This window comes from Rhinoderma darwinii, chromosome 8, assembly GCF_050947455.1.
Source record: "Rhinoderma darwinii isolate aRhiDar2 chromosome 8, aRhiDar2.hap1, whole genome shotgun sequence".
In the NCBI taxonomy this organism is placed as follows: Eukaryota; Metazoa; Chordata; class Amphibia; order Anura; family Rhinodermatidae; genus Rhinoderma; species Rhinoderma darwinii.
The window spans coordinates 10,502,540-10,516,699 of record NC_134694.1 but is presented as its reverse complement, the minus strand read 5'-3'; the positions used below and the strand labels follow the sequence as shown (position 1 = coordinate 10,516,699).

The window sequence follows — 14,160 nt, the reverse complement described above, 5'->3', positions numbered from 1 at the left end:
CAAATTCTCTGAATTATTCCTTAAAGGTCATGTCCATCTTTGAACAACATTTTACAGCTTATAAATTGATACATTCTACATAAAATATTAAGTAACTTTGTAAATACATCACATTACTTATTTTATACTGATCCCGAGTTACAGCCTTTATCATACTTCAGAACTGCATTCGCAATTCCGCTGGTTGTCATTGGAAACAGTCAACAAGCTTCTCATCAGACACACCCCTAACAGCTTAGCTCAGTCAATTTTACTAAGTCATTTTTACTATATCAGATGACTGCACAATGCCTGGTGTAATGATGACACGTCTCGAATGCAAATCAAAACAGCAAGCTCTGAATTTTGGTAGATTTAAGCTCTGAAGCCTGCAGGATTGTGAATACAGCTATAGAATATAATAAAGGCTGTAACTCAGGATGAGTACAAGATAAGTAATAGTAATATTTACCAAACCTCTGTTCCCCCCAGGTTCCTATTTCCTTTCCACCATAGAAATAGCATGCTCAGGAGTGTAGCTATAGGGGGTACAGATGTAGCAGTGGCACCGGGGCCCTAGTGCCTAAGGTAGTCCAAAGGCCCTTCTTCTACATTAGAAGACTCCAGTATTATAAATGGCACATGATAGATGGGGGACCCTGTTACAGTTTTAGGGCCCAGGAGCTTCAAGTTATGCCTCTGAGCATGTACATGCACCCAATCTGAATGGATTGAGGGAAGAAAGCTAAACACCTATCGAACATTCAGTTGACAGCTATCATATGTCTATGGCCACGACACTGTATTTTTCAATCTGCTATAATTAAGTTATCATTGTTTTGTAAAACTCTCAATTAAAATGCTAATTTACTAAGAAAAAAGGCAGTATGTTTCTGAATTGGACACAGTGTTTTTAGAACCGTGGGCAGCAGGTGGCACTGCATTAATAAAACACCGTGCCACCTGCTAGCCTATGGCTTATACGTGGATGGCACAGAAAGCAGGAATTAGCTTGTCACTTTTTTATGGAGATCATAATGTGATAATTGATATGTTTTACATTTTACTGTAGGATGATGGCCTGTATGCCATCTGCATCTGAGTAGGAAACTCTCCTTCTACTATACTAGCGTTCACTGTGGTATTACAGTACTTATCGTGCCTATAATAGTTGGTTGTGTGAACATATATATGAGCTGACTAATTAAATGAACCGCAAGGCACCCACGGCTACAGCCTGAGGCTTGTGTGGAATTCAGGCCTGTACTGTTAGTAGCAATTTCCACTCAGCTGTAACATGGATTTTCTACCTCTTTTTATAACACTGTCATTCAGAGAATTGTCAGTATGGTTATGATACTTGTCAATCAACACTGCTGATGCTGGGATATGATGATACAGAGCAGGGGCATAGCTAGGGAGGGGGCTGGCAGGGTATGTATCCTGGATGCCAGGGGAGCGCCAATGAGCCCTGATACAGTGGTGTACATCGAGGAAAATATTCCCCATAGGAAAAAAATAATGAAATGAGATGCTTTTCCTTGAGCTGGTAATGCTACTATACCCTTGCACCCCAAGACAGAGTAGTGTGTGCCCCCTCAATTAGTTCCCTTGTTCACAGCGTCTATTTTGTGGGAGAACCAAAGGTTTATACTTTCCATGAAGAAGTAGGATAAGACCAGGGCTGGCTGGAGGTGGCATAGGGCGCATCTTGTGTCATTACTAAAGAGGGCACTTTTTGGCCTGAAGGTAGCATCAATGGCCCTGATGACCTGGGCACTTGGAGCGTGAACCTCCAATCCCACAATTGGTGCCCAAACCTATGGATTTGCAGCTTCATTCCCTAGTTTATTGATTTGGCAGTGTGTTATTTAGCCAATGTTATTTGTACATTGTATTATCGAGCTGGATCCCCTCTATTCACCGGATCTGTATTGTCTAAGCCAATAAAAGCCTTTCACTTCAGTTGGCTGTATCCCTTTAAAAATGGTGCAAAGGGTTAAGCCCGATGTCTCCGCCCGCCTACAGGAACTGAAGGATCAATAAGTTATTGATTAGTGAGAAAGGGGGAAAGTGGCTGGCACAGGCTATAGTAATCCATCTGTAATAGACCTGCTTTGTGTGTCAGTATGGCTAGAATCTGGCCCTGATGTCATAAGACACTGTGCAGGCGTCTGTAAGAGTTGGCTGATGCGTGGAATCCGCTGCTCCTGACATTCCTGCAAAGAGCTTTGTTTCCACTGGGGGAATCCTTCTAAGCGTCTGCGAGCACCAATTCAGTGGGTGTCTCGTAAATGAGTAAACGGTCGCTTTAACCTTATATCTGCAACAACTGCGCTCGTGACTGACTCAGAAGCTGCAGCCATTCTCTGCTTCTCTCATGAAGTGTATCGTGTACCAGATCTGATGGTCTTCTGAATAAGACTATTCAATAGTACAGCCACTTTAACTTCAAAACTCCTATTCTGGTCTATTCATATCAGGAGAAACCATTTACTAGAATGTATTTTATGCTAAAGGCAAAATTCACTCAAATCTTAAAACTACTGTTAACTCTGATATGCCACTGCCCCCCTGTCACACTCTTAGTGGTCCTGGTATAAGAGGAGCTGTTTGGTGGGATGCTCGCTGGAAAACATCTTTAATTGTCTTTGTGCCTGCCTGTGACATGGAGGGAACACTATGGTCAGCCCCTATTATTTTAGTGAAAGAATATTGGTGACCACCATGTTTGCTCCATGTCGCAGGCAGGAACATTGGCAGTTAAAGTAGCTTTCTAGTGTGAGGAACTCACCAAACAGCTCCTCAAACCTAAGCTATCTGGACCCCAGTGATAGTGATAAGGGGTAGGTGGCATATTGGGGTTAATAGCAATCATACCTAATGTATTAGATTCTGCATGTGGTTAGCCTATAAATCTTCTGATATATTATAAACATTTGGGTGCAATCTCTATTTGCCTGATAGTTGGTAAAACTCTGACTTAACCCATGTCCTTTCCAATGCCCAATTCTCTTAAAAAAATGGCACTTGCCCCAAAGGGTATCCTAAACTGTATAAAAAAACTCTATTCATTTCATGAGGATTTCCTTTGTAGTAGCTTTTCTCATTGAGCTATTGGTGCTGCTGGACAGCTCTGCCTCCAAAGTTGAATCTATTGTCTAGGTTCTTTTGAGATTCCTTCCTTGGTTACCTGAATAGTCTCCCCTTTTTGGCTTCCTATATAAGCCTGCCTCTTGCATTTTCTCCTTGCCAGACTATTGAGCTTCCTGCCTCTACTGTAGTTCATTGCTGACCCTTTAAAACTGTTGCTGCTTATGTGTACCAAACTGGGATTGTTTCCTGTCCTCGTCTCTGCCTTACTCTACAAACTGCCGCTACCTAGTAGTATGCCGAACTTGGATTGTTTCCTGACTACATCTTTGCCTTACGCTACAAACTGTTGCTGCTCATCTGTGTACCGAACCTGGACTGTTACTTGATTATTCTTGCTATTATCCACCTTCTTCCAAATTGTTGGAGCCACTGGACTCTGAATCTTCTTCCAGACATTAACAAGCAGTTAAAATGTGGCTCTTAACTGCATTGACTGCTTTAATTGTACCCAAAAGGTATATAAAAATGCATCTGCCTGGGCTGCCGTTAAGTTGGCTTTAAGGCCCTTATACACTGGCCAACAGAACGCTCGTTCCCGATAATCACCCTGCAGGGCAGCAAACAGCAAATCATATCATTTTAAATATGCAAAATATTATCGGTGTCGGCAGCACATTTCCCTTTGTAAACAAGAAGACGTGCTTCCAACATGATACGAATGTATGGGGATGAGCGATCAAAATTGGCTGGTGTAAAAGTACCTTTACACATTCAATAGCTGTTGGCTGAACGCTTCTGAGAATGCTAATTTCCCAGGATCACACAGATTAAAGTGCAGCCTGTCCTGTCGGGGAGGGGGCTTATTTTCATGACTATATTGTTTGCCATTAGAGGATATCTCAAATTTCCTAAGCTGGCCATACACAGTTGCAATTCTTCCCTTAAGGCTGGATTCACACGAGCGTTGCGTTTTTGCGCGCGCAAACAACGCGGCGTTTTGCGCGCGCAAACACCATTTGACAGCTGCGTGTGTCATCCGTGTATGATGCGCGGCTGCGTGATTTTCGCGCAGCCGCCATCATAGAGATGAGTCTAGTCGAAGCCCGTCACTGTCCAAGGTGCTGAAAGAGCTAACTCTTTCAGCACCCTCGACAGTGAATGCCGTGAAAAAAAGAAAAAGTTCGTACTTACCGAGAACTTCCCGGCCGTTGCCTTGGTGACGCGTCCTTGGTGACGCGCCTCTCGACATCGGGCCCCACCTCCCTGGATGACGCGCCAGTCCATGTGACCGCTGCAGGCTGTGCTTGGCCTGTGATTGGCTGGAGCTGTCACTTGGCCTGAATTGTCATCCCGGGAGGTCAGACTGGAGGAAGACGCCGGGAGTTATCGGTAAGTCAGAACTTCGTTTTTTTTTTACAGGTTCATGTTTATTGGGATCGGTAGTCACTGTCCATGGTGCTGAAACAGTTTAACTCTTTCTGCACCATGGACAGTGACTATCTCCTGACGTCGCGTACCGATAATTTTTTTGCCGGGTTCGGCCAAATCGAGTTCGGCCGAACCCGGTGAAGTTTGGTTCGCTTGTCCGGCTTCGCTAATCGCAAAGACACTCCGTTTGGATGTTCGGAAACAGAAAAGCACGTGGTGTTTTTCGGTTTACATTCATCCTTTTGACAGCTGTTGCGCAAACACACAGTTCGCACGGAAGTGCTTCCGTGCGACATGCGTGGTTTTCATGCACCCATTGACTTCAATGGGTGCGTGATGCGTTGAAAACGCTGAATCAACAGACATGTCGTGAGTTTTTTGCAACGGAGCAACGCTGCGCAAAAAACGCTGCCATGTCTGCACGGCCCCATTGACTAATATAGCTACGGGCAACGCACGTGAAAATCACGCGCGTTGCACGCGCGTATTTTACGTTCGTCTGAATAAGCCCTTACTAATAACAGGTAAGTATGAGACCAGATATCATTGGTTGCACTACTGGCACAGCAGAAGACCAGAGAATAGAAGATGTCCTATTGTGCATAAACCGATGATAGCTCTGGGATAAGGTAAGGGATTATGAGGACAGTTCAATACAACAACATAATGTCTATAGTATACTTGTAGACTGAGCTATTATCATGTAATACAAATTATGAAAAACATGTTTCACTCTAACCCAATGCTCATTTTAATTAAAAACAAACAGTCAAGGATGACAACAGGGAGGAAACATGTTGAAATCTTTAACTGCAGTAACGTTTCAGACATAATTGTGGTCCTTCATCAGGAAAGGCGACCCTAACAATGATTAGGCCATGTAGGGGGTCTATAGCAAAGACTCCGGTAATCAAAAATGTTTCTTAGCACTCACAGAAGGCAAGGAAGTACCTCTGCTCTCGCCTACTGTCAGCAAGACATAGAATCTGAGGCCGAAGCCTTTTATAGCCAGATTTGGTCACTGACTAAAAACTCTGTTCATTCACATCATAACATAGCAAAAAAAATTATAAAAAAATAGAATAGAACACAAGAAGTACACACGCTGTCTGGTATAATATAACACAAGGCTCAATTATATTTAATACAATGTAGTAAAAAATTTCATCCCGATAATAGTTTTCCTGTAATGGTATGCAGTTAGTCAAATCCTTGCTGTAATTATTCTGGTATTAATCTAGGTTCCCAGCATGAGAATCCTGCAGCACTGAATAGTAATATAGATTAAAAAGGATTAAATGGTGATATGGATTGATTAGAATTAATGTGAGGAAGCTTGGCTTTACATCAATGATATCATTCCAAATTAGAAGATGTAGAAATAGTTGTAGAAATGGGGGAGGTGTCCCAGGGACTTCTACGACAACTTAGTCCTGCATTAGCAAGACTTTAATAAGCCCCCATCTTCTTCTAGTAATAGTCTTCTCCCACTTTCGGCCATCATACTGTTAAAGGTGTTGTCCATTCTCATGTACGTAACGCTTACAACAAGATTTTTTGGCACTTTTATTCAAATTTACCTCCTCCACTTAAACTATTTGGCACCAATCTGATCCTCTGTTCTGATGGATTTCTTGTCTAAGAAAAATTGATTTATACCGTACATCTCTTGTAAGATGTCAGAAAATATTATATAACTATTCAGTGAAGCGGGGCTGTGATAACCCCATTTTGATATTTATAGAAAAGACATTGGTTACCTTAAATATAAAGAATAGCCAGGGTCCGACAGGCCCACGAGAGAACCAGGGGATACTCCAATGGGACGAGAGGATTTTTCTGCCCCACCCAGCTAATCTTGTGGTGGACCCTGAAGTGGTCAGTGAAGTTGATTCCTTTCTACTGACAGCTTTTGCTAACCAGCCGGTGGATTGGCAGACTATCTAACATTAAGTGATATCACGGTGTTCATATGCTGACATCACCAGGAACCGGACTATCCATCCCTGGTATCCACACATGTATTTGGGCAAATTTGTACATTACCCTGGAAAGTTTGAAAAGCAGTGGATTAAAACCCTGATCCTCATGTTGAAGGGGTTGTTAAAAATTAGAAAAAAGGGCCTGCATTTTTTCTACACATCAGTGCCACTCTTGCTCATGGGCTTTGTCTGGTATTGCAGCTTAGCTCCATTCACAATAATAGGTGTATCGTCCATGGCCACGCGCCATCCGGTTTACTCACCTCCCGACGCCCGCAGCCATGGATCCGTGAGCTCTGGTCCCCATCTCCTTCCTGTATCCCGTAGGGTGCGCGCGCTGGCCCTTTTAAGGCCGGGCACGAGCGTGCGCGTGCACCCTACGGGATACAGCAGAACGGAGCGGAAGTGAGCGCTGGCATCTCCTAGGAAGCCACAGCCACTGTCTGGACTAGATCAGGTACCCAAGTGTTACTACAAGTAGACTGTGACCTGGTCAGCTGCCTCTCCGCTACGGCGGAGCAGCCTAGTGGGTCCACATACCCTGGGACCGTGACAATAGGGCAGAGTTGCAATACCAGACTCAGCCCATTGACAAGAGGGGTGCTGTGTATATAAAAAAAAAAATTATAATTTTTTTATATTTTCTGCTTATATAAAGTTCAAGATGGCACCTGGGCATGCTCAGTCGTACATCTCACCTATTTAAAGAACCCACCTAAACAAGAATCAGAGATTAACTGATAGATAATGTCAGACTCACCAACAGAGCAGATATCCGTGAAGTGATCCTCACCCTCTTCGGCGTGTATAAGGTCGTTTTTACTCTTCTTAATGGTTGCTCTTTTCAGTACTGCAAGGCAGACGAGCAGATATATTATTTATTGGATTGCACTATGTTATAAAATAATCACTTCCTGTTGGAAATATACGCTTGGCAGCCCTTTAAGTTGATAAAGTAACAAGCAGAACTCGCTCTGTGTATATTCTGTCTCTAGGCAGAAAATTAAAAGTGACTTGTGAAATTAAAACACTTCTTGTGATGAGTAGATGTTTAGGAGAACTGTCAATCACCGGCTAGTAGGATGATTGACAGCTCCGTCTGCCGCAAGGAACCCAGATATTATAAAGGTAGTCATAGTATTTGAAACCGAGCAATAATTGCCGCCATTTTCAATATATTAAAGCTAAGTGGGTTCCTCTATACCACAATTTATTGATATGGTCACCAGTTATCAATCATATTGGACCAATTATTTTGCTGCTTATACCTTAAAGGGTTTGTCTGGTTTAGAAAAAAAAAATTCAAATAACTTATTAGGAAATCTGAATTAATAAAAAGCAGGACTCTCATCTATTAGCAAGTGTGGAGAGTGGCTATAAAGAGTGTCTGTTGCTCTGGAGGACCCGGAATGCCCGTACATTACAATGGGAAATTTGTAATGCTCCATTTCCCCTCTGGTGGCGCTTGAGGAAAATGTTACACTTGCTGATGAGTTCCATCACAGATTACAGCTGATCGCTTGAAGTCTCAATGCGGCGCACCCTGTGATCAGCTTACATTTTTAAACCCGTTTTAGTGACATCTGGTGCAGTAACGAGTACAAAACAAGTCAAAATATTACAAAGGATAAATGTAATTTTTTTTGTATAAAAGAGAAAATTAGCAAGCATACCGGTGAGACACTAATCTGTATAGCAGAAGACGCCATATGCATTGTCAGAGGGGTGGAAAAATATTCGAGCAGTGATAGTCAAACATGTACGTTCAGGGTAGCATTATGCGATAATTAAGAGTGTCTCGGGGTTTGTAAGATGTATTAACTGTCAAAGGGGAAACGTTCCAAACATCCCAGATTTTGGAAAATGTTGTGATACAGCTACAATTTTGATAGAATGTGATCAGCTTATTGTTGGTGGAGCTTTCTAACAAAACGAGATAGTCCAGGGCTTTTAGGCCACGATCACACACGCACGCACACACACACACACACACAAACACACACACACACACAACAACTGAGCCAAAAACTGACACAAAAACCTGCATCAAAACTGTGTGTGTGATCCTGGTCTTAAAGAGCATTTAAATGGACAATCTATTAAACATTTACATTCTACCATATGTTAACTATATCTGTTTCTTGGATAGCTGAATCACAACCAATATGGCTGCCATCAAAGCCCATGGCTTGATTGTCACACAGCTTTTCCAGATGCCTAAAGGGCAATCTGCCCAGGTAAGCGGTGATAAATCCTTACTGCAGGATGGCTACACAACTAGGCAGATTTCCCATTCAGCACTGTGGGGGAGTCGTATAACTTTTAATACAAACTTTAAATAATCTTGACATTTTTGGCAAAAATGGGATTAAATAGGATTTAAATTAATCTCATAGTTAGTGGTGTTAATGTGTACGAGCTATATAATAGTTGACTATTGATAAAAAGATAGAAAAACATAATTAAAAAAAACAATTCCCATTCCCAGAGCCATTGCAAGGCTTTCCACAACATGGGGTAAAGGCTATGTTTGCTTCCCTAGCCCTGTATCTAAATGCCCTAGCCAAGGCAAAGTGACTTTTTGGCACCCCTCCTTTCATCCGGACACCCAAGGCACATTAGTCCTCCCCTAGCTACACTCCTGCCCAGGCCTCTGTGGGCTCAGCTCATATACAGGACTGAAAATGTTTACTATTATGTGTGCATGTGATAGGTCTTTGATGCTAAAGTTAGTTTAATATAAAAAGTTTACTCACCATCTAAAGGGGATTTTTCTTCTGCATTTTTGTCCTCTTCGGCAAGCATGACTTCCTCTGTGAAGTAAATGTATGGCAAAAACAAACATTTTACTGATCATAAACAACTAGTAGATCATTTCACCAATGAAATAAACTACTGGGTTACATAAATGATATAAAAAAAAAACTGTAAAAAATTCCCAGACTCACTCCCCACCCAAAAAAAGCAGTTATAAAAAAAATATGAAATTCCCCTAGTTGCCCAAAACTTGGAACCATGATGCTTTTTGGACTGGTTTTAGCCTAAGGTGAAATAACCTCAATTTTAGAAAATTTAAATGGAAATCTCCTTCAGCGCCGGTACTGCCACTTTTTCCAGTTAAGAAACATTGAGACACAATAGCCCTTTAAAAGCAAAAATTTAGGACCCTGCCTTCTTTAAAGGGTAATTTGCCTCAGATTATTTATGGGAACTACCTCATTATCTTCTTTTTGTCACTGGTGGTGCTTGTAGTTTATAATAATTTTGTCTTGTAATGGCAATCAGCTCTCAAAGCACTGATATGCTGGTGAGCTTGTGCTTGTAAACAGCAGCCAATCTGAACAAGCAGAGCTGCAGTGTAAAGGGGGTTTTACACTGGGCAATTATCGGGCAGACAATAGTTCATATAACGCTCGTTGACAATAATTGCCCTGTGTAAACACGGCAGCTATCAACACATAAACGGGCAAACGCTCGTTCATCTGCTGATCGTAGCGTTCTAAAAAAGTAACATATTATCGTTGTCGGCAGCACATCTCCCTGTGTAAACAGGGAGACGTGCTGCCGATAAGATAATAACGTATGGGGAGAAGCGATTGGAGTAGTGACCGCTCGTACCCATTTATAGCTTTTTGTGACAGGAGCAAACGAGTGCTGATCAACAAGCTGTCTCGTTGATCGGCGCTCGCTGCACCGGACAAGATCGGCTGGCGTAATAGGGCCTTAAGACATGGGGGACAGAGCAGCAGCCTGAGCCTCGAATAAAACAGAAACTTAGATTACCTCTATTAGACAATGCAGTTAAGCAGCAATCACTGATCATAGCTGTGCACTTGTGGAGCAGAACTAAAACTATCCAAGAACGCAACACTGTAGAAAGTAAATCGCAGGTAATAGTATTATGTGTGGATGAATGTAGAATCTCACCTGCTTTGAATATCCACTCAAGATATCCATTCAGCTCCCGCTCTATCTGCTGCTGTCGTCTCAATTTGAGAAATGCCCGACGGTTCTCCACCCTCTCACGTTCCTTGGCAAATTCCCTGCGAGACAGTAAAAGATTTCAATACATTTGTTAAATGCAGCTGACAAATAGTGAACGGATCTCATAAAATTCATCCAAACAGTACAAATAATTTTTAGTTATTCTATTGTGAGACATTTCATTGAAAGTGTTTAATTGACAATGGTCTAGTGAAAAGTGGAATACTGGCAAAGCGCCTTAGGGACGGCTTCTTCCTATACATGGTAACTGAGGTCTCAGTGGGATTTGTGGGATTATGATAGCACCAAAACATGAAAATAATCCCAACAGACCAACAAAATAATGGGTTTTATTTATTACTGTCTCCATGAGCTGCAGTGCATTATGGGCAACTTTAATAAAATGTAAAAAGTTCGGCTTCATGGGTCAAAGTCTGGTTTTGTTATTGGAATGATAAGAATTACCTGCGCAAAAACTAGTATTTTTGGAAACTTCCCATACAACAACCTTCAAAGTCTCCATAGACCAAGCTAAATATTGGCATATACCACAACCCTTTCTTGGGGGAACCAACTAACTTCAAGAATGGTGTTCATTCATCCCCAAGTATCATGGTCCTTTTTATACGGGCATGTTCTAAAGCCACAGCATGTTCAAATGAGAATTTTTAGATTCTTCTCGCACAATATGCATCGTTGGCACTCCTGTCTGAGGACATTGTGGGATAACATGATGAACCACAGTGATCCAGTTAACAAATTGGTGAATGAGTCCTCATCTGCCATTGTACCGGTAGAGAGATTTTGATCATATCATCCCAAGAGACCTTCAGAATTAAAAGACTCCAATCCCTACTACACTTGTCCATTCATTCCAATATGGACCCCTTTTGGTGGTTTTTTCGAAACCATATCCTGGTTACTAATGTTCAGGTATCTCCATAAGTTACCTTGTACAGGGATGTGTGTTCACCAAATGTAAGTGGTTCTGAATTACCTGCCTCCATTCTCTGTAGAAGTTTGCACTTTCTGGAAAGGGCAGAGACAAACAGGTAACAACAAAGTTGGTCAGAAAGTTTATCATTGGAGGACACCAGTGGTGTAGCTATAGGGAGGGCAGAGGTTACAGTCACACCCAGAGACAGGTGTCTTTGTAGGCCCAAAGGCAGAAGTACTATAAATGACACGTGATGGTTGTGGGTGCCCGGTAACAGATTTTGCATTGGGGTCCAGATGCTTCAAGCTATGCCTCTGGAGGACGCTATTAAAAAAGGAGTCATTCTAAAGTGGAAGCCCCCTTTAAACGAGTCTACTCTTCCATTACAAACTCAAGAAGACTCTGAGCAGAAGAGTTCTGAGGGTTAATGGTCAATGCAATATATACAATATATAGTGTAGAACAAAGTAGTTCTTGCTGCTGGTTGTACGAGACAGTGATTCACCTAATATATTTTATATAAAGGTCAATAAGGAGACATATTTGCTTTATTATTCCAAGCATTAAAAAGAACGATTCACGAGAATCGAGGGAAATAAAAGCGAGGACAAAAATAGAGAAGGTAGCCGGGTAGTGAGATAGAGATAAAAGGATAATGACCCTTGGACGTATGTCATGTTCTGCTTTCTCTGATGAATAATTTAGTCCAGGAGCTCAGGCAGCCAGAGAGATCCTGTGCTTTTCTGTTTACCCCCTGTAGGGCTCAGTGATAGGTCTTTCCGAGACTTGCCAGCAAACAAGTCGTACTGGTGGGGGGCTTCCAACACAATGGGCACAAACAGAGAGGATTCCTTGGAAGGAGGGGTTCTGCACGTACATTGTGCGCAGGGCAAGACTAAGCCTGAAAAGAAACAGGCGACCTATCTGCAAGATCCGACATATAGGTGCACATATCTCTAGACTTTAAGACTGTAATTCTATCTATATATTTGGCAAAACCAATCAATGCCACTACATTATTACTGGGCTTTGTGGGTTCAGCTTGGCAAGGGCTACAATATGATATCATTAAAAGTAGACTATGGTTGAGAAGTACTTTATGACTAATGTTTAATAATCCGGCTTAATTTCACGCATATTTCGACCCAATACCCTTCTTTTATGTGATGTGATGTCATGTATGTTTGCTAACGTATAAAGACGTAGAAGATATGTAGCCCTAGGCCAATACCCAACTGGTGGAAAATTGTATCTAGACCAACATCCAACGGATCCATCAGTGAAAGACAAAGAGTACATGATACATGGTCAAAGGATGATCCTCGAAACAAAAGAAAACAAAACAGTATTGATATGTTATAAACTCACCCTGACAGGACACCCAGAACCAGGTTCAACATGAAGAAGGACCCAACGATGATGAGCGGGATGAAATAGAGCCAGTTCCACATTGCCCCAACAGCATCATTGGTCTGTAAAATACAAAGGTAACGGTTATTTAGTATGGGAATGATAGAGGGGCCAGAGACTGAGCCACCAGAGGACCACATGATGCTCTAGCGGGTTCAGGTTCAGAGGTGCTAACATGGACCTTCCATTACAGGCGAGGTCCGAAAGAAGGCAACCCCATCTAAAACCAACAGTGGAGCAAATCACGTTCTACTAGTGTCTTTCATTTTTTTTTAAATTAATTCACCTATGGAAGATATGACCTAATATCTTCTGGTACGTTCAATGTACACGGAAAAATGCACATCCTGCTATAAATTAAATGGATACAGGTAGATGTCTAGGTAATTTGTGGTTATATAGAAGTACTGTAATGACGGGGGGTAGGGAAACGGACAAGTGAGCCCTAGTCTACCCGCCACTCTGTCCCTGCCTACTTGCAACGACCCGCCCTAGGCGACGGGGTACAACTGGGCGGCGGTCCCTGCGCTCAGTAAGTGCACGACAAACACGACAAACATACAAGGGAATACAAGCAAGGGAAAGGGGCAGTTGCCCACGGCAACACCATGAGCAACCAGAGTGGTGAACGAGCCGAGTCAAGCGAGGAGTGTGCGAGGTACCAAACGAAGAGCAGAAGAGTAGTCAGTAAGCCAGGGTCTGTATGGAGCAGGATCAAAATAGAAGGAGCTGTAGCTGGGCCAGGAAACCACACAAAAAGAATCACAAGCACCGAGGGACAGGAAGGGCAGGCTTAAATAGACCCATGGCGGGAGCTAGCTGAGTCTGGCCAGGTTGTGATAGGCTCTCCCACTCCTAAGCCTGCCAGCCTGAGTGGTGGAAGCTGGAGTCAGTCTCAGGGATGTAGATTCAGGTGCTGACTGATTAATTATGGGAGTTAACCCCGAAGCTGTGCCTGGCAGATCCTTTACAGGTACCTGAATTTATTACCCCTTCTATTTGGCATTTACTGTATATGTTGGTCTGCATACACGCTATTTATTCATAGCATATCTGTGCTATGCACGCCTTGTATACGGGCATTACTTTCCCTACATATATATAGCCATACACATTCTTCTTCTTTTTTTGACATTTCAGTTTATTTGTATCCATGGCATGTTAGTATTGGGACGTTGTTTGAGGTTGGTTTTATTCTTGTGTTCCCTATGGTATGTTGTCATCTCTACCAGATCGCTACTCCTTTAGATATAGGATCCGCCATATTTTTTATTATACCTAATATCGTCATACCATGTATTGTTATATATTAATAAAGTTATATATTTTCTTACTATCCATGGT

At 42.3% G+C, this 14,160-nt stretch overlaps 1 protein-coding gene across 10 annotated transcripts in view; it reads right to left on the bottom strand.

The window, feature by feature from the left end:
* The window catches only part of CACNA1B (calcium voltage-gated channel subunit alpha1 B), a 214,581-nt gene that overhangs the window by 89,997 nt on the left and 110,424 nt on the right, over nt 1-14,160 (bottom strand). For all 10 annotated transcript variants that reach the window (XM_075835026.1, XM_075835028.1, XM_075835025.1 and 7 more), the window contains exons 6-9: nt 12,775-12,878; nt 10,413-10,528; nt 9,242-9,298; nt 7,246-7,335 (exon numbers count right to left, since the gene is read on the bottom strand). In XM_075835026.1, the coding sequence (XP_075691141.1) occupies nt 7,246-7,335; nt 9,242-9,298; nt 10,413-10,528; nt 12,775-12,878 (367 nt within the window). The remainder of the gene's footprint in view (nt 1-7,245; nt 7,336-9,241; nt 9,299-10,412; nt 10,529-12,774; nt 12,879-14,160) is intronic.